The following is a 27,090-nucleotide window of genomic DNA, read 5'->3' as shown; positions in this document are numbered from 1 at the left end:
CTGAAGTTAAAGGATTGATCTATCTTTTACTATACTACGGTGGTTTTACTCCAGAACATTTTTTTTTCCATTTATGATGCAGACATACTGCCAACAGCTCCATCTCCAGAAAGCGGTAATAATTACAGGTGCCTTTCAACAAGGAAAAAAAAAAGGCTCAAGTGTCAATGATGAAGGAAAACAAGCTTCATCTGTACAATCAGAAAGAACGAACACTGGCTGTGTTTAATCCAATGGAAATCTTGGTAAAAAGTACTTCAAGTACAGTTAGACTAATGCCAGGAAAGCCTTCAAGATTTATAAAATAAAACAGAAGTTGATTAGACATAGTTGAGCTTAAGGAAAACTGAATTCAAATGCTCATTAGCCCAATACAGTACTGTCCTGTCTCGATTTCTGCTTTTTTGTATGTTTTCATGTGCTCTACTCTCTCAAGTACTGTCAGGGTGACAATGAGGAGGTGGTGACATAAGGAAACAGAATTACCGTAACCGGATTTATCTTTATTTCCTAATATATACTTGTCTGAAGAATAAAGATATCAAAAGTCAACTGCGAATGAATACAGCATGGAATCTTACAGAAGGCTTCCTTTAAACAGGAACAAGTGAAAACTACTTCGCTGGAAATTCTATTGTATCATTTGAACACACTAAGTCAAATATTTCTATTAATTTCTGGCAGCAGCTTTCTGTCTTTGGCCCCAAAGTAGCTGTATCCTAAAGATATGAATGGGTTTTTTGTTCTGTTTGGTTTGTTTTGGTTTTTTTAAAAAGCAAATATAAATTGATTCACAGTTCACTGAGAATGCGATTCCCAGCTCAACCCTGGTGAGCACTAGCAATTCATGGAACGTAATGGCCAGTGACATACAGGGGGTCAGACCATGATCTCATGGTCTCTTCTGGCCTTAAACTCAAGGACTCTATTACACACTTGTCCAGCTAATGTCCTTGGAAGTGAACTCTATTTCCATTTTAATGTGGAACTACAGGACATACACACATCTGACTGAAAGTTGGAAGGTAACAAAAGAGAACACTCGTGATAATAAAAAGCAGCTGCATTACGAAAGATTTAAAGTAACAGTGCACACACTTTAAATAGTGTGCTAGACAATGCATTTATAAAAATAGTCAAGAAAAAAATTGGAGTGTTTACAGGGCAGCAGAACTTTTTAGGGTTAACTGTGCTTCCGTCCAGCGAGCAAGCGCGCAGGCATACACATGCTGTGGTGCATATAGCTACAATATTGTAGCGTGAAGGGTCGTTTACGGAATCTGCACATCCTGATACAGCTACAAGGAACACAAATTAGAGTACTGGAGCACTGAATCAATTAACCCTCTCTGGCTCTTTTCCAGCCAAACCCCCACTCATTTACTTCCCTGTTTTTCAAGCACTGGAGCTGGATACGCTGGAATGAGTCAATCAGCAAACAAGGGTAGCAGCAGACAGCAAGCTTTGCTAATGAACAAAGAGAAAACTGCACCTAGACTCTGCTAATCACTTAAGTAAAATCATCAAAAGAATGGAAGAGAAAGGACAGCAAAAAAAGAACACAACCTTATTTAAAGCTTTTTTAAAAGTGGCAAGAATGATTCTTCTCCTCCATTCAAGAGTTGCAGAAAATACCTGGGTAAGAAACACAGTTTTCACAAAATAGAAATTCTTAATCTTGGCGTTATAAGAAATGCATGTGCTAAACAAAAGCACACACAGAGACAAGCTTTAAAAAAATTATAAAAACCAAATGAACAATTTGTTTTCCAGAAAGTAGTGAAAAATCTTATCTTAAAATCCACTATGTGATGAAAAAGAAAATTACAAAGGATCTTCCTGGATGCAAAGTGAACTCTACTAAAACGCACGAGAAAGAGGTAAGGCTTTCTTCACCTGAAAATTGCAACACATCAAGTCTTCTCAGCAATGAGCCTTCGTTCAGCTTAATGCCGTGACAGCTGTTTTAGTCTGTGCTTGAAGGGGGAAATGTAAGCGTTAAGTCTTCAGCAGAGTTGGGAGAGACAGAGAGAGAAAGAGAAAGAGAGAGGAAGAGAAAAAGCTGTGCTTAATAAAAGCCCTGCTCAGATTACAAAAACAAGTGGTTTACTCACACCCCCCCTCCAAGTAATGGGTAAATTTAGATGTCTCAGTTCCACAAATCTTTACGGTCCCCTTGAGACTGTCACCAGTGTTTTATTGTCTACAGCTTCCTGATCCTCACCTGATAAATTAGAAACTGTAGACATCAAAACGGAAACCTCATACATCATTTCTGAAGATATTTTTGGGGTGACCTCTGTGGAGAAATAGGATTCTTAATAAGGGGAAATATGGGAACTGCCGTCTGCCTACGCACACACTGCTGGAGACTAGACACTCGGGAGAGGAGGAGTTGCATACACACAACGCGAGCATCTGCCTTTGCATCAGTTTGGACTTACAAAGAGCAAATCTACGTACACTGTTTCTAAAGGGAACTATTTGGCATCTAAATTAATCTATCAGTTTTTACTGCTGTAGGGAAAAAAAAAAAAAGGAAGCTAATGCACTGCTTACTTTTCACAGCTATTGAATTGTCTCCTATAATCTTCTGAAACCTGAACCTCGCTATAAGGGGGAGACCAGACCACTGAACCCTACCAACCAGAGATGGACACAAGACAGGACTTTCACTTTTAAGACCTAATCGCGCCCAGCAAAGCACAGGATAAAAAAATTGGATACCAGCTTGGACACTGTTACTGTATCTCAAAATAGCAGATGACCAGTTTACCATACTGACCATGCTGGCCTTTCTTCAGGACCATCCTGGACCAGAGAGGAACAGTGAACTCTTACACCGTAAGCAATTCCTGCACAAAATACAGCTCCTGAATACATTCAGCTGGACACAAAAATGTCCTATCCTTTACATTTCTTGAACGGGTCTGGAGTTGGCAATGCATCTTTGTCGCCTCTCTCAGTAACAGGAGAACCCAAGCAGGGCTACCCAAGTGACGAACAAGGAAACAAAGTGCGTTGGGCAGCTTTACTGATCCTTCTGGTGATAATCCCCACCATTGGGGGGAACATACTTGTCATACTGGCGGTGTCTCTGGAGAAAAAGTTGCAATACGCTACCAACTACTTTTTGACGTCCCTGGCGGTGGCAGATTTGCTTGTGGGTCTGTTTGTGATGCCAATTGCCCTTCTCATAATATTATTTGGTAAGTACAGCACATTAGTTTCATCAGGCTGGCACATGGAGCGTAATTTGGGGAGGTCTAATTTAAACAGAAAAACTGTTTGCTTTCCACCATTACAATTTTAAAAATCACTTGGATGAGGGCTGCTAAATCTTCTCTCCCTCTTGCCTTAATATAGTTTAATGTCTTTATGGGAAGTATACCCACTGCGGATATTTTTTTCTTTGAAACAAACCATTCAAAAATCACCTGAGACTTAGAACTGATACTAAATTGGAAATTACATTTTGTACAGTGTAATATTATTTTTTAATAACATCAGCACAATGTTGGTATCTGTTCTATTGGATAGTACAGTAATTGCAGGGAGTCTTCTCTTAAAAAATGTGAAATGAAGGCTAAGTATCTGTTCCATACACTGAACAGGTTTTGAACTTTCTAGGAGCCAGGCACCTGATATTACCTTAGTATTGACTCCAAGCTCCACAAGCAGTCAGAGATGTCCCTGGCACCATCAGTGACAACAAACTTTACCAGTACCAGTTTCAGAGAAACTGATTTTCTCCCACCCTGGGGAAAGCAGCAGGTTCATAAAGTGTCCCAAAGAATTAACTCATCTGTCAAGCCAAGGAAGCCTCAATCAGTGCACCTAATGTTTGAGACTCAGATTATCATTTAGTCTGGTTCACATGGGAATAAAATAGGTATTTTTTTACATGAATAAACATTGGGTGTGACATTTTCTTTCTGGTTAGTCATTACAGAACAAGCATGACTTTTTCATATTCTCTCATGCCCAGCTTTATTTCAGATATTGCTTTGATAACTACTCAGAGGCAGTTCCATGGGAAAGTCTCTCTCTCTTACTCCTAAAGTTTCTTTAAGAATACATTTTAAATGGTCTATTTAAATGAAATAAAAATGAAAGAAAGTAAATCAAGTTTTTCAATAAACTTAGACAGTTATCTTTAAGTTATAGATACCACTGGGCCCTAGATAATGAAAGGCTGCAGGAGTTCATGTCTCCTATGCTAGATCTCTAAGAGTTGCCTGAGCAACAAGCAAACACAGTTTTTCAGAAAGGCCATCAGTAGCTTTTGTTTGCTGCAGAAGACTCGTATTCACTTTATTAACAAATGTGTTTACTCACTAAATGCCTTAAGACTGAATTTCTGTATATTACAGACTGCTCCTCTCTAAACAGAAGTATGAATTGGAGGTCAGAATTCACTGGTGAGATCATAAAATAGTCTTTTTTCAAGCAACAGTTTCTAAAAAGAAAAATGAACATACATGACCAGGACAGTGATTTCTAACTTGAAAAAAAACACAGTCACTTATAGAAAACCTTGGTATGTCATGTGTGTGCACATGTGTGTGCAGAGGCAAGAAACAGATATGTATATATATACTTACACACAGATACTGTAACTGCTTAGTTCCTGCCAAAGGCCTCATTAATATTAAAACTACTAACAAAAAAAGCACTAGTATCGGACTAGCAATCAATACAAAGGGAAGGCAAGCTCTGGAATTTGTGGAGTTTTTGTGGTGGTGGATTTTTTTTGTTTGGGATTTTTTTTAATTATTTTCATTTTGCTAGACTAATATATCTTTTCTTTTTAACTTTATAGAGAGCCTACTGCTCCTTAATCTCTCAATTAATCCAGTGCTAAACCCTGGTTACAACAGCTTAAAGCATGCTAAGAATCTTAATTTAAAAGTCAAACAAAAGCATCTTTCATGTTGCAGGAAATTTAAAAGAAAGTAGCAAAATTAGTTATAATAAACTAAGTAAGACTGCGACCAGCCTTTCACATAGCAGTGGTTAAAACTGAAATTTCTTGCATACAAGTCTCTGGCAGCCAACCAGAAAAACTGCTTTGCCTCTTTACCGACTGGGAGAAGATGCTGAGGTGTTTATAGAAGTCCAAAGTGTGAGCAAAACACGAGGCATTACTGGAATGAAGCTAGAACAGACATTTAAATACATAACAAGTCTAAATCTTGAAGGTACATTAGCCAGATAACTATTTGAACATAAAATAATCATTGATAGCCAGACAGCTAATTAAACCCAGCCTCCCGGCACTTCCAGACAGGAATGCTTCTATAATAATGAAATAGCTGGGTGCAGCTTCTAGATACAGAATACAAATATTATGCTTCCGATTTGGGACTGGTATTTAATTATGTGGAGAATATTTGAGGGAAAAGGTGTGAACTAAAGTGCAGTCACATTAAATGATCCTGATGATAAAAACTAATGTTCACAGAGTGTTCAAATTCAAAACCTACTACAAATAGCGGTTCCATGCCCTTATGGTAAGCTTACAGAAAAATCTTCAGAAATAGACTCTCTCTGTAATAAAGAGCTGCCCCTTCTAAAAATCAGTCAGTCACTCACGGGTATAATACCATGAGCAGTAGATTATTTATTCTCAGCAGAGCGACCAAAATGTACTCTGGTGCAAGTATACACTGCAATTTTAATTTAGGAGTGCGAGTGTCAGAATATACAAACAGTTCATTGCTTTTATTGCTTGCTAAATTCTTCTCATTTCTTCCAAAAAAAGGAAGGCATGTTAGGAAATAATTGCATTCTCTGAAATCTAGCTTTCAAAAGAGTTATCCAAATTTCTAACACTCAGAACTACTGAAGGAAAGCAAAACCGTTGCTATTCACTGGATAGTGAAATTAGCAAATAAATTTGAGAGATCCTCTCATTTGCAAAGCCTGCAGCAGGAAGAAGTCTGTTGTCCATGGCTTGGTGAGGAATGGGTTACATGGAGACAGGGCATGTACCATCCTTTAAAATATATTCTCTATTCCAGATATTCATCCACCTAAAAATCAGAAGGTAATGCTGATCATCCTAGGCTGCAAACCGTTATTTTAAAAAAATATATCAGAAGCAATCTCCATCTTAGTTTTCCCCCATTACCGATGATGAACCGCAGCAAAACTTCCCTTCTTGCTTGTGCAAACTACCAGAGAAAACTGCTTTAATTGAGGGCTACTTTCCAAAATCTCAAATTTAAAGTAAGAAAACAAAGGTTTATTCCTCACAAAGCAACTCTAGTTAAAAAAAAAAAAAAACAACTTTTGTTAAATTCAAAAAAACTACATGACAGTGAACAACTACTGTTGAAGCTGTAATTGTAGCAGAGAAATAAAGGCAGGCAGTCACAGGGGTGAAACAGCAAGACAGCAGCCTGGAAACGCCAGGCCTGTGCAGTCCACGAAGCCGAACACTGACAAGAGGGCGAACACCACACACGCAGGCTACAGACACACGCGCACCAATTTGAAGATTGAAGTCTGGGCTTAAGTCAGCTAGTGATGAAAAATATCCGATTTCCATCTCAGTAAAAGCATCATTATGTAACAGCGAACAAAATCCTTTACAGGCGACAGGTTTCTGCAGCCTGTAACAAAGGATTTTGTTATAGGATTTTACGGGCAACACATTTCAGCAGTCCTTATGGCAGAAGAAGAAACGGTTTCCAAGTCTATTTAAAGATCTCTCTTAATCATGCTTACACGTGTACACAAGCAGTGCTTTCTCCCAAGCTTTTAAAAAACCTTCTGGCTTAGCAAGAGCAGCTCTATACTATACTTTGTTTTAAGGATTACACATTTCCAAGGTATTTCCTATAAATAAAGCTTTTCTTAAATAAAGATTAATCAAGGGTAGACAGTTGTGGTAAAAGCTCATCTTACTTCTCTTGAGGTGCAAAACAAATCTTAAACATGTATTTTATCTTGTATTGACTCAAAATAAGGAAAATAATCTGCAACAGCAGCACTGCTGCAGTGCTGGGAGGATCCGAGGTTTGCAGGAAGGAGGAATATCTTTTCATCTTATACCACCTGACAGCTGGAGAAACCAGACAAGTTTTCAGGCAGGCACATTTGTCAGGTAACATAGGCATTTAAAAAAAGATTTTAAAATCCAATCCACTAGCTTGTTTAAATCAGCATTTCGACTCCCATGGAAAAAGAAGGTGGAGAATCTGTCAGCCCGGTAAATGCTCTGGTCTGCTGCAGCAGAGTTGCTCTACACTGGGAGAATCAGAACTTGTAACAATCCAAACCAAGCATGACCTGTTAATGGCTTCGTATCACCGCTTGGCAGGACATAGTCATTTTACCTTCAGTCTGAATTATAAAGCAGGATAACAAACAAGCAGGTCACCATCATGTTCAAGGGTCAGAGGTGCTTTTGCTTTCTGAGTCCTGAGGAGAAGTTAATATTCCATCTTTTCCCCACTCCTAGACTAACAGAATAGGCCAACAGTGATACACACCACCACCAGGAAAGCACAAAATCTCAGCCCAGAGCAGTCCCTCAAACACTAGACACAGAGCTTCTAACACAGGTGTAACTAACAAATCAAAATAAGTAAAAGCAAAATGAATGAATCTTAAGACAGCTACATGACTCTTCGGGACTTTAAAGTATCAGTTTCACAGTATTTTTGTTTAAATAAAACCCACATTCTTCAATTCTTATCAACTACTGCATTTAAAGTCTACGTTGATTCTGTTTGGATAAAAAACATAATTTCATACACACAAATATAATAGTACATAATGCTATAACCATGAATGTGATAACTTACTGCCTTCTGCACTCAGTTCAAAACAAGACAAAAATAAAGACAGTTTTCCCTGTTCAGTTGCACTTATCAACAAAAGCTCTTATAACTCATAAAAAAGTACAAGGTTGCTTTGCATCAGATAGCTGTTTAAATGCATCTATACTTAAAAGAAGGAAAAGAGATTGCTGTTGCAAAATATTTGAAGGTTTTCTCCAGCAAAGAGTAAATTAACTACAAAAGGAAAGGATTCATCACACTGCAATTGTCCAGAAAGCAAAGCAGTTGTAATCCAGGGAGCATGTAAGTACTCTCAACAGAAGCATTAGCTGCTCACTTGAAATCCAGCTGCATTATCAGCCATCCTTCAAGATGCAGAATGAACAATGGAAAGCATATCTTTTATCTGAACTAATCCTTCATCACAGAGTCAAAAGAAGTAGCTTTATTTTTCTGAAGTGAACAAAAACATTTAAAGCCCATCAAATCAATTATTTCTTTAAACTGTATTCTTTTTTGTTGCCTTTTTTTTTTTTAACGGCTGGTTCTGTGAGCCAGAAGACATTTTGGTTTTCCTTTTTTGTTCAGAAAAGCACCATACCTTACTGCCAGCTGAATGTGTAGATAGAAAAATTAAATATGAGTAAGCGTTTCATAATATACTAATTAAGGCTTTCTCATACCTGCCTGACAGAATAATTTTTGAAGGATAATTTCAACCACGATATCTATTTTAGGAAATACACAGCTAGATACTAAAATTTACTGGTTAATGATTTGAAAATAGACTGCCTCTTGCCCTTCTGCCTCACTGCCTACATCATCCTCACCTGGAGTCCACTGCTTTGGGGATGGGTGAGGCTCAGTTCAGGGCTCCATCCATCCGTTCTCTTTGTTTAGTGGGCACAGTTTCCCAACACAGGTAAGAGTGCAGACAAGCACGTGCTATGTCTGACTTTATAAAATTTTCCATCCTCTAGAGTTTATAATTCAAGTCAAGGCAGCACTGTTATCATTTCCATCTATCAGTCACATTATAAAAAAATGTTTTAATCTCGAACTACTGCAACATTACCACATTGATAAGACCGCACATTACAATAATCCAGCTCATTTGGCATTCTCAGCATGCAGATCTATTTATTCAGAGCAAGGAGATTAAAACCAATCTGATTTGTTAGAAATGTCTCTTCTTTTTCCCTTAATCGTCATTCAGTGAAGAACTGATTTCTCTGGCAATACTATTAATGTGCCTACTGATTGAGTACAGCTGAATTTTATAAGGAAGAAGAATATATTATAGTAGATCAACTTCTACCATTAGAAATAGAAAAAAATGTCTCTGTTCACACATTCTTCCCAAGGACTACAAGAGCATTCTTATAGACACACAACACTGAGGTGCACCTCAAATTGAACACTGCTAGCACTGGATTGCAACACAGACTACTTGTGAGTGAAAATAAAGCAGTTAAAAATAATCAGTTTCATTAAAGCTCATTCAGTTTGGTATTGTAAACATAATACCTCTCAAAAATATGAGCCTTTTGGAAACTTGAACAACAGAAAACCTTTATCTTGGACACAATGCAGCTGACAGACCCTACGTTCACTATAAAGATTAACTACTGTAAGAACCAGGATGCCAGACTTAAAATCCAAGCCATTGCTCTAGGGAAAAACAAACAAATAAAATTCAACTCAAAACAAAATGAAACTTGCATGAAAGCCCTTCAATTTTTATAAAATCACTACTAAGATGGAAGAGCCCTGCTTCACCACATTAGTGCTCAGCTGTAACTGGTCAAGTGACACAGTAAACTCATTTTAAAACTGGGTGAAATGGATTCTTCAAGATCACCACTAAGATTCAACCATGTTTCTGCAATGATTGACTAATACATTGGTTATGACACATTATCTCCTCCATTTAATACAACCTTGAATCATAGGACTATCAAGGAGACACGGTTGAAAGTAATGATTTAACAGCAGGACGCAAGGACCAAGCACAGTCACAGCCTATTTTTAAAAAACATTTTTATCCAGAGTTCTTGCCACAAAGAACTTATGATCTAAAAAGGACAAAAAGACAGGGAAAGGCTTATAATACACAAACACATTGGGCAACATGATGGCAGCAACCATGCCAGTTAGGAGCTAACTAAAACCTAAGACAGAATCCAGCTGAGGCAGTGGCAGCGCTTGATTCCTGTAGTATTACGAACTTTTCACAGGTTCTGAAGCCAAGGGAAAACTACATACCGAAAACTCTCAAAAAGCTTAGATTCTAACGTGTTTTCTGTTCTCTTTCAGACAATGCCTGGCCTTTTCCAACTGCCTTGTGTCCTATCTGGCTGTTCCTTGATGTCCTCTTTTCCACAGCTTCCATCATGCACCTCTGTGCCATCTCACTAGACCGCTATATTGCAATTAAAAAGCCAATCCAGGCTAGTCAGTACAATTCATGGGCTACAACAGTCATCAAAATCATCGTGGTTTGGCTCATTTCAATAGGTATGTGAGACTCAAGACTGGAAAAGCAACGCAGAAGCTTTTCATGTCCAAAACAACAGGTGAAAACAGGGCAAAGTGGAAAATTTAGCCAAGGATTATTGATTAGCGGACCCTAACGTCTGGGCTGGCCCAAGTCCACCTCTTGGATCATATATAGCTCCCTCATAAAAATCTGCCTGAACCACTGCTCCTTATCTGGCTTACCAGAAGGGGTAAGGATTGAGCAGGGATAATCATCGCTCTTCTTCCTGGTTCTAAAAGTCCAAAAATCAGAAGACAACATCTGCATGCACAGCATGTCTCCCAAACACAATTTTAAGCTGCTAAAATCTGTGCCTTACAGTTATCCCATGAAGCAAGTAAAAAAAAGTTAATTACTTACATCAAAGATTGAAAGATAAATGAGTAGCTGCTAACATTCACACTGAAGACTAAGATGCACTGGTAATATAACTAACTTCTAAGAAAAATAAATAATTTAAAAAAAAACATCAAGCCCCGAACAGTTTATCTAAAGGACGCCAATGTATAAACTTTTATATTAGCACCTCTGTGGTGTGCATGTGGCACCTCACCTATCTTTAGTGCTTAAAAAAAAAATCTGTTAAATGAGCTAAGAAGGTGAAAACATTTAATTCAAATAACGTGTGCTGCAGGCAACCATAGGCATAGTGCTGTATGCTCTGTGTGCAAGAGAAAGAACAAAATTATTCTGGATAATTAAGGCCAATGATGCATAGGAGAAGGGGTACAACCACCTCCTTGGCCGAGGCATACGTGCCTAAACCCAAAAATTCCCACTTGAAAAAAATTCTGGAAGAGCTGTGATGATAGAAGATAAGATGCTATCTCTATTTTATCACAAAAAAGGAAACTGTTAGCATGACAAGACACTTACAAGTTGAGCTTTTAATGCCTGATTTACTGTTATTAATCAGTGCTGTACTTCTTAATTTCTTTTTTATCCAACACAAAGGTACTCTGCAGCTGAGCCAGCGTTCTCCAAATCAAAGGTTAATTTAGTTCAATCCTTATTTTAAATGTTTTCTGTATCTGAAGGTGTGCCTCTTATTAAGAAAGGGATCAAGTAGCTGAAGGGTAAACCTTTTTGCTCTTGCTGCCTTCAACCAACTTTAGTAAGCAGAGTAGCGGAGGAATACAGTAAATCCCTCGATCTCATTAAGCGGTATCAGGAAACATAGCACCAATAACCTTCACCAGACAGCAAGGAACCTGTTGTTTTCATTGTAATGTCAGACTGCTGGCAAATTAAGTGCTGACTGTAATTTAGTGGTTGTAAAAAATTCATTTAAAAGACAAGACTGCTAACTTTTTTTTTAAAAAAAAAAGGAGTGGTGAATTACAGAGCTAGCTAGCCTCATTTAAACACTCTTAAATATGCAGGAGACTTTAAACAACAAATCCATCTCAAACATACACTGCATAATTCTGGCATCTATTTAACTACTTGTATATATGAAAGAGTCAAGCAGGGTGAAAAAAAATCAGCTGTCTGTGTCCAGTCACTTGATGTGGTTAAGATAAGAGGGAAAGACAAGTTTTATGTATTTACAGAATTGCCCTTCAAGAAGTGCACAGGTTACCCCGGGGCGGGGGGGGGGGAGGAAATCCCACAAAAAACCCAGATGGCATTAGAGAAACACATTTCACTGGAGGAAAAGCCATACTAATTCTAACAACTAGAGTCAAAGCAATTCATGTGTTTTACACTTGAGAAGTTGGCAACTTTATACTGCTTCCTCAATCACTAAAGGTTAGGTCCAATCTCCTTAGAAAGGGCATTCTGTTAAAGCTGAGCTTGCCAAGTCTCACAAAGTACTATTTGCCCAATTACCCACGTGATGCTCTCACAATTCCTGTTTTCTCCCTCATCCTGTGCCTGCTGCAGAGCTCAGGAACTATCCTTCTTTAGAGACCCTGAGGCTTCAGGCCCAAAAAGGAGATTGCAAGCAGTTACCATATGCTGAAGTACTTGGTTTTTCTCCTGTAGGCATTGCTATTCCGGTCCCTATCAGAGGCATTGAGGATGGAAATGGCAACTCTACAAACATCACGTGTGTCCTGATGCCTGATCGTTTTCACGACTTCATTCTATATGGATCAGTGGCTGCATTCTTCATCCCCCTCGCTATCATGATAGTCACTTATTTTCTGACAATTCAAGTCCTACGCAAGAAGGCCTACTTGATCAACAAGCCACCTCAGCGTTTCACTTGGTCAACAGTGTCCACAGTGTTTCAGCGTGACACAACACCTGCCTCCTCACCAGAAAAGGTGGCCATGCTAAATGGCTCCAGAAAGGACAAGACTTTGTCCAATGACATGCCTATCTGCAGAACATCTACAATTGGGAGGAAGTCCATGCAAACGATAACCAACGAACAAAGGGCGTCAAAAGTTCTGGGGATCGTATTTTTTCTTTTCTTGCTGATGTGGTGCCCATTCTTCATAACAAACATAAGTTCAGTTCTGTGCAACTCCTGCAACAAGGAAGTTTTTCAAAAGCTTATGGAGATATTTGTTTGGATAGGATATGTATCCTCAGGAGTGAACCCTCTTGTCTACACACTCTTCAACAAAACATTTAGGGAGGCTTTCAGCAGGTATATCACTTGCAACTATCGGACCACAAAGCCTATCAAGGCCCTTCGGAAGCGCTCTAGCAGGATCTCTTTCAGAAGTTCTGTGGCAGAAAATTCCAAGCTCTTTGTCATGCATGGGATGAGAAATGGGATTAACCCCATTATGTACCAGAGCCCAATGAGGCTGAGGAGTTCACCCATCCAAGCATCATCAGCCATTCTGCTGGATACATTGCTGCTCACAGAGAATGAAGTTGATAAAACAGAAGAACAAGTCAGCTACGTATAGGGGAATGGCAGCCATGCCCATACCATAGTATTACTGTATGTATTATTCTAGGTAACTGTGCTATAAGAGGGTATAAATACTATTGTTTTCTGTTATTTATGCAAGCGATATCTTATAAATTTATATTAATTCCTCTCCTCCAAAGTCTCCTCTACTTTAACCCCAACCCCATGGTGGCAACCAAAACTTCATTCCATGATAAATGACTAATGCAGATCTGTAGTCTACAGGAAGAGGAAAATAAATAAAAGCTAAATCAATTTGAGTATCTGACTTCAGTTCTCATCAACTTCGGTCTCTTCAAAGTACATTTTTATAAGAAAAGCATCTCTGTACAAACACTGCTTTAACATTCATTCTGGCAAGGAGACAGAACACTCTGTAGGTTGATGCTCTACAATGACATTAGCAGGGGGATACAAGCTTGCTGGTTTTAATTTAAATCCATCTCTACTCTGTGTAAACAAAGCACACAAGCTCACTTCATTGCCTCCTACAGATAGTTCCTCTGCTGAGACTGCATATCCAAGTACAAGCTTTTCTTGTTCTCTTGAGGGTACGTGTATCACAAGCAAAATCACTCACTCCAGAGACCAAAAAGGTGCATGTGCCCATTCCACAAGGGGCAAAACTGGTTCTTAGCAGGGTGAGAAAAAATTCCATGTGCTGAAATTATCCCTTTGTGAGTTTACTGTGTGGCTGTGTGTGTGTGGAGCAGAATCTCTTACCCATCTGAATTTCATCTCCATTACTCTCACATACACATAAGCCTGGTATTGTCAGATTTATCATAGAAAACTGCCCTTTGCCCTTTTCATACTAAGAAAATGAGAGCATTTAACCAAAACAGGACAATACAACACCACTGATCATGAGTAAAACAGGACAGGCAGTGCCTGGAACATCCCTTTAATTCATATGAACAAACTTCCTTTTTTATGACTACTGGAACTGCAGTGAATGTCTTCCCTCATCCAATATAGTTCACACAAAGTAGAAAAATCACAGATAGAATAGCTATTTCAATTGAAAATAAGAGCAAGTGTTTAAGAGAGAGCAGAGACAACAGTACTATCTAGACTTGCGTACATTCACAGTTTATCTTAGCTCAAAATAATTTCATCGGACTAATGGCATAAGATTACAGGTCCCAATCTGCACTCTCAGACATGCTCAGGCCTTCCATCAGAGCACAAAATTCATAGAAAGAATCGCTCATCACAATCCATAAAAGTTACAAAAGTCTATGATCTGGGAAATAAGGAGCTTCTGACAGTTCCAGACCATCTCTCTTTGGGAAGAAAAATCAGATTTCCCCAAAGTACTGGGGTTCTTACAGTAAGAAGCCAGCTCATCATTTCTTCCAACAGTTTCCATTTACAGGAAAATTTTCAGCTCCAGTTTTAATTTTTAATATTTTTAGAACTCTTTACTTACACACTAAAATTATGTACAGCAAAAGGCTTTGGTTTTTTCATCTGCAGAACAGAAAGTACTAAAGATAGCATGTCCTTCCAACATTTATTTATATATATGTTTAATTTAAAACATATGCGAGTTCGACACAGAGCCTAACTTAACAACTGCCAGAGTTCCAGGAGAAAGCATGAAAAATACTTCTGTGGTACTTACAGTAATCTGTCTCTTTCCTCCCCTTTTTGGTGATAGTCACTAGCCACTTAAGGTAGAATAAGGTCTAACTGCTCTTACTCCTCTTTTGTTAATCAAAATTTAAGAGGATCCTGTAGTTAGAAGCTGGAATTGATGGATTGCTATAGTTGTGAAAGATGCCTATATCTAAAAATATTTGAGAATCAAAAGCCTTTGATAAGACCTAGATTAATTTGAAGCTCAAGGGGGGAGGGAGTAGGAATAAAACAAACCCAAAACCCCCCAAAATTTCCATGTATGTAGCTGAAAACTTCACAGACTAGTGTCTCAACCTAAAGCAGACACTCTGGAACCAGGTAAAAGTGCAATCACATCCATGCACAGTGGGATCACAGGAAAAAAAAAAAATTAAAAGCATCACTTGCAATGCAGGAACCAGCCTTCATGAGGAATAACAGCAAGTGGCAAACAGGCACAGCACTGTTCTTGAGGGGTTATTTCCCAGCAGCCAGAGAGCAGGAAGCAGTCAACTTTGAAAATTCTCTTGCTACTTAAATAAATCCATGCCGATTAAACAAAACCCGTTCATACAGTAGGCAGCAATCATCTTTTTTCAGCAACAAGTTAAATTTTCTCTTTCCAGCAGGAACATCACAGCTGGCTCACAGCACTGGCAAAGAGCAAGAGGTAACTTAGTTCTCTTCTGCCCAACCCCATTCTTGTGAGTCTATAGCGAGCAATGACATGAGGAGTAATTTGCCATGTCCCACAAAGAACAATTCCAAGGCCCCCCCCGTAATCAGTAGCTAGACTCCACCAACAGGAGACAATCCTTGAAAAAGTCTCGCCTAGCAAAGATGTATTTTGTCAAGCCAGCATATAGATTTCTCAATTTTAGTCACCATAAATAGAAGCTCAACGTGTTCCAGTTACAGAATTTAGTCAGCAACAATAAACCTCAATCAAAAGGACTAGTGACTAATCAAAAATCTAGTCTTCCTACAGAGAAAGGAAATTTCTCCATAGACAGAAACACATCATAAAGAAAACATACACATTCCATTTAACACACTACACGTAAAAAGAAATTGCTTGTCCACTGACAAAGCAAACAAGCTAAGAATTCAGGTAAGAGTCTTGGAAAGCATAAGGACAGAGGGAGAAGAAAGATGAAGAGAAGATGCAGAACCATGAAATAAAAAGACAACACAATGGACAGCAGAGTTCCTGTTTTAGCAACTGTATCTACAAGAACAGATTTGGACAAAGACATTACCTTCATTAGCAAGACATGATTGAAAATAAGAAAGTCACTGCAAGCAACTGTAAGAAAGCACAAGTTTGTTGTATGGTAACTAAAGACAACACTGCTCGTGTGGTACTGACGAGCCAGACAGGATGCTCAGGACTACATCCACGAGCATCATCTTTAAGTAACACAAATATATAAAATATATTTTTATGTGCTGGCTGCAAAGTTTCCAGTTTCCTTCATAAAGATAGCAGTCTAAATAATAACTGACAAAAGGTTTGCAGTCACTTGCTAGCAGAACACAGAACCTTTTTACAGGAGAAAGGCATCACACACTTCCCATTCAACAAAGAAGAGAGAGGGGAGAGAAGAGAGAGGGGAGAGAAGAGAGAGAAGACCTTCCTTTCTCTGGAGTGAAATGTTCTCAATTCTTTCAGAATCTGGCCCACACCAAATCAACCATCTGGCCACCTCTATGGCCTCTATATCACAGAATCATAGAATGGTTTGGGTTGGAAGGGACCTCTAAGATCATCTAGTTCCAACCCCCCCTGCCATGGGCAGGGACACCCTCCACTAGACCAGGTTGCCCAAAGCCCCATCCAACCTGGCCTTGAACACTTCCAGGGATGGGGCATCCACAGCTTCTCTGGGCAACCTGTTCCAGTGCCTCACCAATATATATATTACATAAAATAATAACTTAAACAGTTACCTAGTTCAACTTTCCTTATTATCACAGAAACTTTTATCTGGCATATTTCATTTCTTTTTAAATTACTAGAGAAGCAAGACAGACAAGAGTCAAAGCTGATCTGCAACATACAAGAACTATGGGAAGAAATACATTTTAGAAAAACAATGGACAACTACTGTTTGTTGTTGTCTAATTATTTAAAATACATTAGGAGATGTTTAGTGAATGTTCTAGCTGCCTATCTAATTAAAAATTACAGCATAGGCATGGACAAAAGTACTACCTATAAATATATGCACCTCAGCAGTCTTGCAGAGAGGAAAATAATGGAGTTTGAAGCATAACAGAATGAGTGCCTTGAATTGCAAATAAAGGGAATACCTTGAAAAAAATACCCAAACAAAACAAGAAAAAAACCCAAACAAAACCAAGCAAAACCAAGCAAACAAAATCCCAGCCTTAAAGCCAAAAATAAACAAACAAAACACCAATCTTTAAGCCACTCGGGGGGAAAAAAAAAGAGAAGTAAGAAATTCAGCTCATCTCAACTATGGTGATATAAAATACCTTTCGTGAGGCCAGTCCCAGACCATCTGGGATTCAAAGCGCTGCAACCTTTTAGTTCAGATTCTATCAGAAAACTTTTAGGCAGCCAGAAAAATTTATTCATCACTGATCTTGTATTCTATAAGCGTAAAACTCTTCCTAACCACATCACACCTGGCCATGCCAGCATGAATTTTCAAATGCATCAAAATACAGTTAAAAAATGCCAGTGTTAAGCAGAAGTCAAGGCACTGAGAAGAGAGACTGATGCTGTAAAACTGTTCACTAGCGTACAAGAGGCACACTGATTTCTTACGGCGCTTCACAGAAAATGTCATTTTCCTACACCATTTTCTTATTATGGAAAAATCCACAGCACTGCAAACTGGTATGAGAAAGCAAAAGCATTACTCCCTATATCTTTTTCTAGGCTGTCATATGTAACATCAGCCTTAAAAAGTAAAGTAATACAAGCACAGTAAACCTGGTAAAGGCATACTGAACAACCTGCGACACTGGAGCCCAAAGAGGCAGGACGTTCCCCAGAGCTCTTCTGGCTCTTTGCCTTGCAAGCTGGAGCCAGGAATCCCAGAGTTCTGTCCAGTTCTCAGGACTGACTTCATATTACTGCAAAGCATAAAATTTTTTTCATCATATTGATAAAGATGCCTACATACAACTGCTAAGAAGTGGTCCTTTGTTTTGCTTCCCCTTTGGCTCTCTAGGTAATCATCGACATGGCAAAAACAACAGTCAGGAGAGAAGTAACTTCCATATTTTTGCTTTGGCATTTGACACCATGGTGTTTATTGTCAGTGTCCATTCCCATGAGACACACTGTTTTCTCCACTTGCAAAGGAAGACTTTTTGCCTGAAGAACAGATAGGAAGCCTATTCATTTTTAAATGGGAAGCTAGTTACAAAAATAGGAAAGATTGCTGAAATGTCCATCTTTACTCTTATTTTTAATAATTTTAATAATTCATGTCACACTCTATTTGTCTAGCTTAAGATTCCTTGCATCCAGGTATTGAGGTCCTTTCCAACCTCTGAAAAACACCATACTCTTAAAAATTAGGAGCTTCTTGCTCTCCTCTTTACAAATGCTCTAGACAGGTGATAGCAAGTCATTTTCAAATTCATTAAACCCTGCACAACAAATGAGCCTTTTATTCTGCAAGATACACGTCAATATTCCCTAATAAAATCCAACAGAAAGTTTTTGCCATAAAAAACTAATTCATCAACTTCACTTAATGGCTCAAAGAATCTCAGCATTTTTGATGACTTAATTTGAAACTTCAGTTGTTTTAAAGTTTTAAAACAAATTCAAGGATTTGGTCAGGCAACCGATTTAGTTATAAATCACACTGCTTCAAATGTTTAGTTACTCAGTTAAAAAACATTAGTGTGTATAATCTGAGAAACTGAAAATATTTTTCTGGAATTTCAAAAAGATTTTTGAGATTTTCAAAAGCTCTCAAGTGATACAAGGGTCTGGGCCCTATTGTTCAAAGTGAGTAAAATCTCATGCATAGAAATAGTCTAGAAGAAAGATAAAACAATAGCAGGGAAAGAATTAATGCAAGATATCATAGCATATTGTTTGAAACAATGAATGTATTTGTGCAATCTGATTGTACAGCTACAATTTTCATTAGAAGTTAGGTTAGTTTTGCCAGAGATGCCAAGGGACTTCTCCAATGCACTACATTTGGTCAGTGAAGAAACACAGCTCTCTCTCCAGTTTCAGACCTGCAGATAAAGGCATTTTCAAATCCAAAAAGACTTCAGTGAAAGTCTAAGGCTTCTTCTGATTATAATAAGATTTCTGTCACTATTAACCTTTCACTGAAAGGGACCCTCATTCTCCTTCCCCAGGAAGGCTAAATAAGACAAAGATACAATGGGCTGGAAAGTAAACAAAACCCTTTTAATCTTTCCTACGCAAAAAATAACAAGCAGGCATGTTTCACTAAATTCCTCTTCTTCACAATTAATACACTGAAAAAGTCACTGGTACAGATCACGTCAGAGCGACTGTTATCCTCATACGCAATTACCCAGAAGATCTGCCATCTGCCTACTGGATAAAGGTAGGTTGTAGGAGTTAAAGAAAACAAACTGTCCGAGTACTCCTGGAACAAAATCCAAGTATCTGATCTGTGTTTGCTTTAAAACAAATATATATAGCATAAAAATATCAAAGGCTATGTAAACACAAAGAATACAAAAGCAGGAAACATTACTGTTTCACTTGCATCATCCTAAAATGAAGAACTGAACATAAGCCATGCAGAGTTCTCCATGTTTGGGTAGCCTACACTTACCAGCCGAGAATACATCTTCCTTTTGGGACTCTCTGGAGGCTGCATTGTTCCCTCTCCTGCCTTTTCTCAACAATACTGCATCAAATTGTGGGATGCTGCTTCTGCCTTAAGTCCTACTTCCCCATGGCTCTTATTCCCCTGGACTTAACTGCTATGAGAGCATTAAACCTTTTCAGTTTGTGCTTTCAAGTGCTGCTCCATCCTACATTGAAGCCTTCTCCCTAACCAGATTTGTTGTATCTATAAAACTTCTACTTCCTCATTTTGTATATAAACTAAAGTATTTCAATACTATGTAACATTAGTCTAACATATAACAATATAAAAATAAAGCTGACTACATAAACCAATCACAATCACATCTCACACTGCAATATAAAAAAAGATCAATTCATGATCTAAAGTGGTAAAAATTAAGATGAAAATAAGTCTTTCCATTTTTAAAAAGTAACCCACTTTAAATTTATTGTGTTTTCCATCTCATCATAATAGTCTTAAAAAAAGAAAAAGGCTGACCAGAAATCATGAGTGCCTTAAATGCTGTTTTCCAGCAGCCACGATAAATATTTTATAAACCACTTCAGTAGAAAGAAGGACTAATATATAAACATCAACAATAAGGTAAGTTTGCTATCTATGATCACTGGCAAAAGTATCAGGACCGGGAGAATAGAGACACATTACAGTAGCCAAGTCAATACATCACTTCTTGCTATTTCACAATATAGTGTCTTGTACAGCCCTGCATCCACACTGCAATCTCCAAACATCTCAAGCTTTATTCATGACTCCGTACCATTTTAGAGTAACATTTTACTTAAAAGTGTCTCCTCTAAGAGGTGATCATTTTTAAAGACAGATGTAAAAAGTCTCAGGTTTTTATGCTGTACTATTTTGACTGTCTTGCTAGTTGTGAGGAAGAAAGGAGGAGATAGTTTTGAAACAATTCTCTTGCACCAGAGCATTTTCTGATAATTTAATGTAGTGGCATGAAAACGATCAGTTGCAAAATACATAAGTAGTGCCTAATTTTTGTAAGGCACTAAGCCAAGAGGAATAAAAAGCCATACCAAGTCCTAAAGCCAGCAAGTTGTGCTTTCAATCCCCAGTCTGCAGACCTGTAGACTGCTTCTAAACAGTCAGCAGAAACTGAATTTACACCAGCAACACTGCTGGTCAACAAGCTTCAATTCTACATACATGTCCCCTTAGAAAGCTTTATGGAGTCCAAGAACAGAACAAGGAAGTTAGTTTTGTGCTATTTGAACAGGACACCACAATGTATTCTGCAGCCGAGCAGTATGATTGCTACCGCTTTGCTCCCTAGAGCAACTTGCCTGCAGACACTCACACAGCCAGGCAAGCATGCATCCCACATCCAAGTGTGTAACTGCTGTAGCAGCATTAACCCCTGCTCCCCTAACCCCTTCAAAACCCTTGCACCATAGCTGATGTTTTGAGCAATGCAAAGTCCATCAAGCATTCCTTACACGGCTTACCCTCCAAGTGCCACAGGACTTGCTCAGCAAATACAGCTAGTGATACTGTTGCAGAAGCAAGAATTTCACCAACTTTTCACCTTTGCTCCAGGGAAAGACAACTTTGGAAATGAATGTGGGAAGAAAACTTCTGAACACTGATGAAAGTGTGGTTTTAACATCTAAGTTATCTGAGGAGATAAAAGGTATTGCACTTACAAAAATCCTCCAAAACTATACTGATTTAAAGAGAGCCATAACTACAGACTGTTTTCGCTTCATACGTTAAGGAATATAGAAATTCTCTTAAGGAATTATATGCTAAGGGAAGTACTGAATGGTGTGACTGGGTAATTTGATATCTTTCATGACACACTAGAAAATTTAATCTTGCAATTCTTAGGCAAAACTTAATCTAGACTAGAACATCCTGTCTAACCCTCGATTTATGAATTTTGAACAATGAAGTAGCCACACATATTTTTTGTGGACTTCTCCAGTAATTAAAAAGTGCAAAAAAAAAAAAAATCTAAAAAAACTTGTGCTTAAAAAAAATAAAAAAGTTAATCTTCAAGTTAAAGCAAAACCTTGTTGCTTTAACAATTAGATGCAATGTTCTATCACAGTTTACTCTGTTACTGTGCTGCTTTCATGAAATGTAGGCATAAAAGCCAAGCTGTGCTCCTGAACGTACACAGGGTTGCATGCATGTGCTAGCAAGGAAGTCTCACAGAGGTAAATAAGGACAGAAAAACCTTACAGAATGTTCTGCTATGCAAAGGTGTAACCTAAAAATAGCTAGCTTTGTAACTTTTATGACACTTTTAGTTCAAATCCAAGAGGAAGAACATTTGTTCACAGATAGCTGTAACAAAAGAAGAAAACAATCCAGGTATTTGACACAAAGTAAATTTGCAGGCTCTAGCTCTCTGAGGAGCTCTGTCACATTCACCAATGCTGCTTTTGAGGAAATTACCACCCTCTAACTGTGTAACCTCCACCCTTACATGGATTTTATTATTCTTATAGGAGGGCCAGAAGCACAAGTCTGTACATACTCATGCTGCTGTAGTGTACAACCCAGCAGATGAACGTATACCTCCAGCATGCTCAACCCTACAGTAATGGCATGAATGCCCCGAGAAAAATGTAGACCACATTAAACAAATTTATTCTCTTATTTCAATCCTGACTTCACAGTTGCCTTTCTGGAACCACATACAAAGAGATCTCTTCTCATAGGACCTTCAGTCATGTTCCTTCACCTAAGACGAGATTAATTTCTGGGGCTTAGCCCACTGTGTTACAGACCTGCTCACCTCCCATCACAAAACACTTCATTCAAAAGCTCTGTATACCCAGCAGCTGGCAGATCACTGACTCTTTAAGACAAGTAAATCCAGTTAGACTTCAACAAACAACAATTCTAAGACAGACATACCATTTTAGTCATGAAATCTAACAAACTCACAGCCCACTTGCTCTTTATGTCTCTGCACGCCTGCAGTATTGAGATGAGCCAGAGCACACAATAAGTGCACACAAACTAGCAGTTTCAGCAACCAGGAAAGGTAAATGTAAAACTAGCTTCTAGATCCCTACACCAATGGACAATAATTCTTTCCAGGATTTGAAACACAGTTTTTGGTTTATAATTACAGAGAGTAACGCAGGGGGTAATTATGGGGCCCTCCAAGCAGAAAATCCCTTCCATCGCTGCATGTGAACGCAGGGGTCTGGGCCAGACAAACTAAGGGCTCCCTCCTGAACTGGGTACCTAAAGCAAAACAACTGATCGTGTATTTTGCCAAAGTTATCAGGTGAAAACTGTTAGCAACTACAACAGCCTAACACAAGCCTTTTGCCTCCAGAAGCCAGTGATAATCAGCTAAAAAGTTTTAGTCCTTTGCTACCAAGTAAGGTGGACACTGGAATCTACAAGGAAATGTTCCTCCCTATTATGCAAGCAGGTTTTGGACTGTACCCCTCCAGAAAGGGAAGAGGCAGGATAAGATCTGAACCACTGCAGAGCAGGTGAAAGAGTCAAAGATGATATCACTCATTTCCTCATTGCCGCATACGTAGAGAACAGGCCCAGAATTATCTTGTTCCAACAAGATGCCAGCACATGGTAAATGGTTTAGCTCAGAGCCTGGAAAGCTTTTCATTTTTGTAGGAGCTACCAACATCCAACTATGTTCTGCATTTGTGAAAAAGAACAATGATATTGCAATCAGAGATCAAATGTGCTTTGTCACAACCTGTTTGGAAAAAAGATGCCTGAAACTATGGAAGGCCTGCGTGGAATTTTCCTTCTGTACACAGATACAAAAAGCCAGTTAAACAGACCCTTTGGCTTCAGGAGAGACATAGATCACTGTGCAGCAAGGAATGATCTGTGCTCATGAAAGCAACAGAGCAGAAGCTCTTGGGAGACGCCTGCTGCCCACAAAGAGAATTTGTTCTGCTTGTAAACTACATTTAATTGTAGCCAGACTATGCTTCAGATAAACTGGAATGGAGCAGAGTAATTTCTATGTGAGGAACAACTTGGTTAATGACAAAGTGACTGGTCATATCAGTAACCCAGTTTTTTAATACCAGCTTTAAGCACTTCTTATCCTGCTTTTTAGGATGAATTTATAGACTGCCACTAACCCAAAGAAGATGAGAACAAAGATTTTTTTTAAATTACAGTCCTGGACCCAAATATGCACTACCTCCTCTCAGACACACTCAAAGGCTGCAGCTTGGCTCAGTACTCGGACTACACAGATTACTGTATTAACAGATGAAGGTTTAGTCTTTGGGGAGCCTTCCAATTCCCCAATCTAATAAAAAAACTCGAAACACCTCTTACCTAGGGAACTATAGACCACTACAAAATACCAGTTCAGTGACAGATTTCTTTAGAGAACCAAAGCAAATAGCACATGACTGTTTTGTGATTGACTTAAATTACCACCATGTAAGCCCAGTAACCTGTCAGGGTTTAACAGGGGATACTTAAAAAACAACAACAAGAAAGATTATTTTGACTTCCTTCTTCAGGTTATTTATTTTGAAGTCACAACCTCCAGGAATGTTTTAGATAGCAATTAGGCAGACCTATTTGTCCGAGTACGGGTGCCTTTAAGAGGCCTGGCACAAGCAATGCATATTTAATTTTTAATTAACTCTCAATCCCACAAATATTAATTTTTCATTCTATTTGTCAACTTCATCTAACTCTATTCAGACAATTACACTCTAAGTCCAGAAACTTACAGAAAAGCTCATTAAGCAACTGCTGAACATTAAGGAAGGCTTCTAATTCTGAACCAAGTTTTCTTCTCTTTCAATTTTTTGACTTTTCAACCTTCATTCAGTTAGCGATTGAGTCATTTTGTGAAAGCAATAGCATACACACTTCCTGAAAATCTAACAGACATCAAGTTGAAGGCTGTGGAAGTGACCGAGGAAGATAGTGTACCTGAACAGAATGAAACCAAGTGACTCTACAGCTGCCCGCCTCACATCATCATTCACATCACTCACCTACAAAAGGGAAAACAGGACATTCAGAAAATAGTTAAAACACTTGAGGACTCTACAACATTTCAGACCAGGTGTCAGACACACAAGTTAATCACGACTACAGGATTATACAGAAAAAAAGTTAACAATCATGTTCAGCCTTAGCTGGAACAGCCTCACTCTTGTTCATACACTGTGACTGCAAGAGTAGACAGACCTCAATCTTTGCAGCTTAAGTTGTTTTTTCCCCAGCCCATCATTACACAGACTATTCACCGCAAACCTGCTACCAACTACTTTAGGATCATGTTTTATTTTTCAGTAGATTTCTTTTTTGTGATACCAAGTTGAATATTCTCTTGCTGAAAGCCTACTTATCTTAATGTCAGAAGATCCTGTTATCTCTACTCATAGTATTAAGGAAAGCTTTCATCACTTTACAATCTCTGATTTGGACCAGAACATTAATGCCATAGACACAAAGCCTGTCAAAGTGATGTGCTTATTCTCTCACCACAAACTTCTTACTATGTGCTCTTGAGCCCACAAGTACTTACAGCCACATGCAGTAGGCGTCTGATAGCCTTGTTGTTCCCTGAGCCACAGTATGCCATAGCAACAGTGTACATGCCAGAACGACGGAGAATTGGATCCTGGAAGAGAAAGCGTCAATATTTAAGATCCCCAAACAGGGACTTGGTAATTTTGACTCTAAATCTGTTCCACTCTTGGGCCTGGAATCTGCAAACAGGTTGCCTCAGTGCTTAATTTTTATTAGGGCTGAGTAACAGGACAATTACCAAAGCAGGGTTGTCATTACCAATTTCAAGGGGACAGAAAGTTGCTATGCCACAGGCTGCCAAAGAGAGTATCTGGCAGATGTGTCATTCTGCTTCTTATTCACTATCTGCTATTGACCACTACTAGATCCTTGAAAATGACCCAACTACAGCAAGCCTCATCTGTTTTTAACCATTACAACCTGTTCTGCTCCTTGTTGCTGCTCATAGGACTATAGAGACTGAGTAAGAGGCTAAAGAAATACATGACTAAGCACTGCCGTTCTTGTATTTTTGATTAGAGTGAAGCAACCTGTGAAACTGCCCCACTTCAGAACTATGTTAAGAAATTCCCTGGTTCAAAACAATCAACCCACCATAGCTGGACATTTCACAAAAGGACAGGAAGCTCCTCCGTGTAATAAAAGGGCCAGGGATTAAGTCACAGCTAAACTTACCTTATCTCTGCAGAGACTCTCAATGAGAGCATCTGCCTCCTCCATCCTCCCATACATGACCAGAGCAATTCCAACCGCGAGGCCTCGCAAAATCTTTTCATGCTGGGTTTCCTGTGCATAGCCAACCATGTCCTCAATAGCCTGAGCATTTTTAGATCCCAACATAACCAATCCTAATGCCAGCCCAGCTGCTTCACCTGCACAGCACAGAAAAGCAAAAAAATCAAACAAACTCTGTTCCCAAAAGCAGTAAATATTATCTAGAGAATCACACAAGATGTAGGCCAACAGATCACTTTTGGGCACCACCATGCCTAGCAACTCCATTATTCATGGCCAAATATGCTTGTAATGATAACCTGCCAGCCACAACTTAGTGCTCTTCCTTATCAAGTTCAATTTGCTCTTCCTTGGGCCAAGAGCTGCTGAGATAATTTTCCTGTGAACCCCTGCCAATGCAGAAGTAGCCCCCACAAGTTTCTCCAAGCCTGTGCCTCAGCCAAAAAAAAGACATGTGGCTCTGGAGATCAACCACACTAAATAAAAAGCGTATGACAAAAGAAAGAATAGAGCAAAATAAGGGACTGTTTAAAGACGTAGCTTGTCTTATCAATATTTGGCATAGTGCCACAGACCAGTCCTGACAAAACCTCTGACCATTACTGCCTCATAACTAAAAAACCATGCTGAACAGGAAAAGGTCAGTAAATAAAACGTAGCTAAGGCAACCTAGAAGCAATCTATGCTGCCAACAGAAAGCCTGAAAAAAACCCCAAAACCAAAGAACAAAATAAAAAAACCCCTCAAACACCAAAAAAGCCCAGATGCCTGATAAGGCCACAGATGGTTATTTGCTTTGAAAGCAGAACATTTACCTGTCACTGCATCATCCTGGTATAGATTTGTTTTCAGCAAATCGTACACGTCTTGACGTGCTGTCCCCATGGCAGCCAGTCCCAAACCCAGGCTGCCACCATGTCGAACAATCTAGAGAAGCATATGCAAGTTCAGTCATCATAAAACAGGGAACAATATGGTTTCAGTTGAAGTAGACATCTTTCCATCAATATAAAGCCGCAAAGTTTTAGCCCCAAAGCACCCAAAATGATCTCCCGACCTGTTAGAAATACCTATTTTACCTTCTCGGACAGTAACTCTGATGAAACTTTCTAATATCTTTAAGATCTGTTTCCCCACTGAGTGATTTATGCAATAATACAAATC

General features: G+C 38.8%; 2 protein-coding genes across 6 annotated transcripts in view; one reads left to right on the top strand and one right to left on the bottom strand.

The window, feature by feature from the left end:
* PSMD1 (proteasome 26S subunit, non-ATPase 1) overlaps positions 1-27,090 on the bottom strand; it is a 75,750-nt gene that overhangs the window by 33,865 nt on the left and 14,795 nt on the right. For both annotated transcript variants that reach the window (XR_008578204.1, XM_054834686.1), the window contains exons 13-16: positions 26,742-26,853; positions 25,867-26,063; positions 25,187-25,282; positions 24,586-24,650 (exon numbers count right to left, since the gene is read on the bottom strand). Coding sequence is in view for 1 of the 2 variants with exons in the window: in XM_054834686.1 (XP_054690661.1) it covers positions 24,586-24,650; positions 25,187-25,282; positions 25,867-26,063; positions 26,742-26,853 (470 nt within the window). In the remaining variant the exon portion in view is untranslated. The remainder of the gene's footprint in view (positions 1-24,585; positions 24,651-25,186; positions 25,283-25,866; positions 26,064-26,741; positions 26,854-27,090) is intronic.
* HTR2B (5-hydroxytryptamine receptor 2B) lies at positions 1,527-13,457 on the top strand. Of its 4 annotated transcripts, XM_054834687.1 has the most exons (6): positions 1,527-1,639; positions 1,774-1,880; positions 2,569-3,209; positions 4,374-4,421; positions 10,107-10,307; positions 12,319-13,440. In XM_054834687.1, the coding sequence occupies exons 3-6, from the start codon at positions 2,900-2,902 to the stop codon at positions 13,197-13,199; spliced, it is 1,440 nt and encodes a 479-aa protein (XP_054690662.1). In that variant the 5' UTR covers positions 1,527-1,639; positions 1,774-1,880; positions 2,569-2,899; the 3' UTR covers positions 13,200-13,440. The 4 variants fall into 4 exon arrangements, with proteins under 4 accessions (XP_054690662.1, XP_054690665.1, XP_054690664.1 ...); XM_054834690.1 differs by lacking the exons at positions 4,374-4,421; positions 10,107-10,307 and having other exon boundaries at positions 12,319-13,457; XM_054834688.1 differs by lacking the exons at positions 1,527-1,639; positions 1,774-1,880; positions 4,374-4,421 and having other exon boundaries at positions 2,315-3,209; positions 12,319-13,457.

This window comes from Grus americana, chromosome 9 (genome assembly GCF_028858705.1).
Source record: "Grus americana isolate bGruAme1 chromosome 9, bGruAme1.mat, whole genome shotgun sequence".
Lineage (NCBI taxonomy): Eukaryota > Metazoa > Chordata > Aves > Gruiformes > Gruidae > Grus > Grus americana.
This window is presented reverse-complemented; position numbering and strand designations above follow the sequence as displayed.

Coding starts and splice junctions, on each gene's coding strand:
- HTR2B (XM_054834687.1), top strand. CDS start 2,900: ATGTCCTATCCTTTACATTTCTTGAACGGGTCTGGAGTTGGCAATGCA. Junction 3,210..4,373: donor CCTTCTCATAATATTATTTG/GTAAGTACAGCA, acceptor TGTATATTACAG/ACTGCTCCTCTCTAAACAGA. Junction 10,308..12,318: donor GGTTTGGCTCATTTCAATAG/GTATGTGAGACT, acceptor TTTCTCCTGTAG/GCATTGCTATTCCGGTCCCT.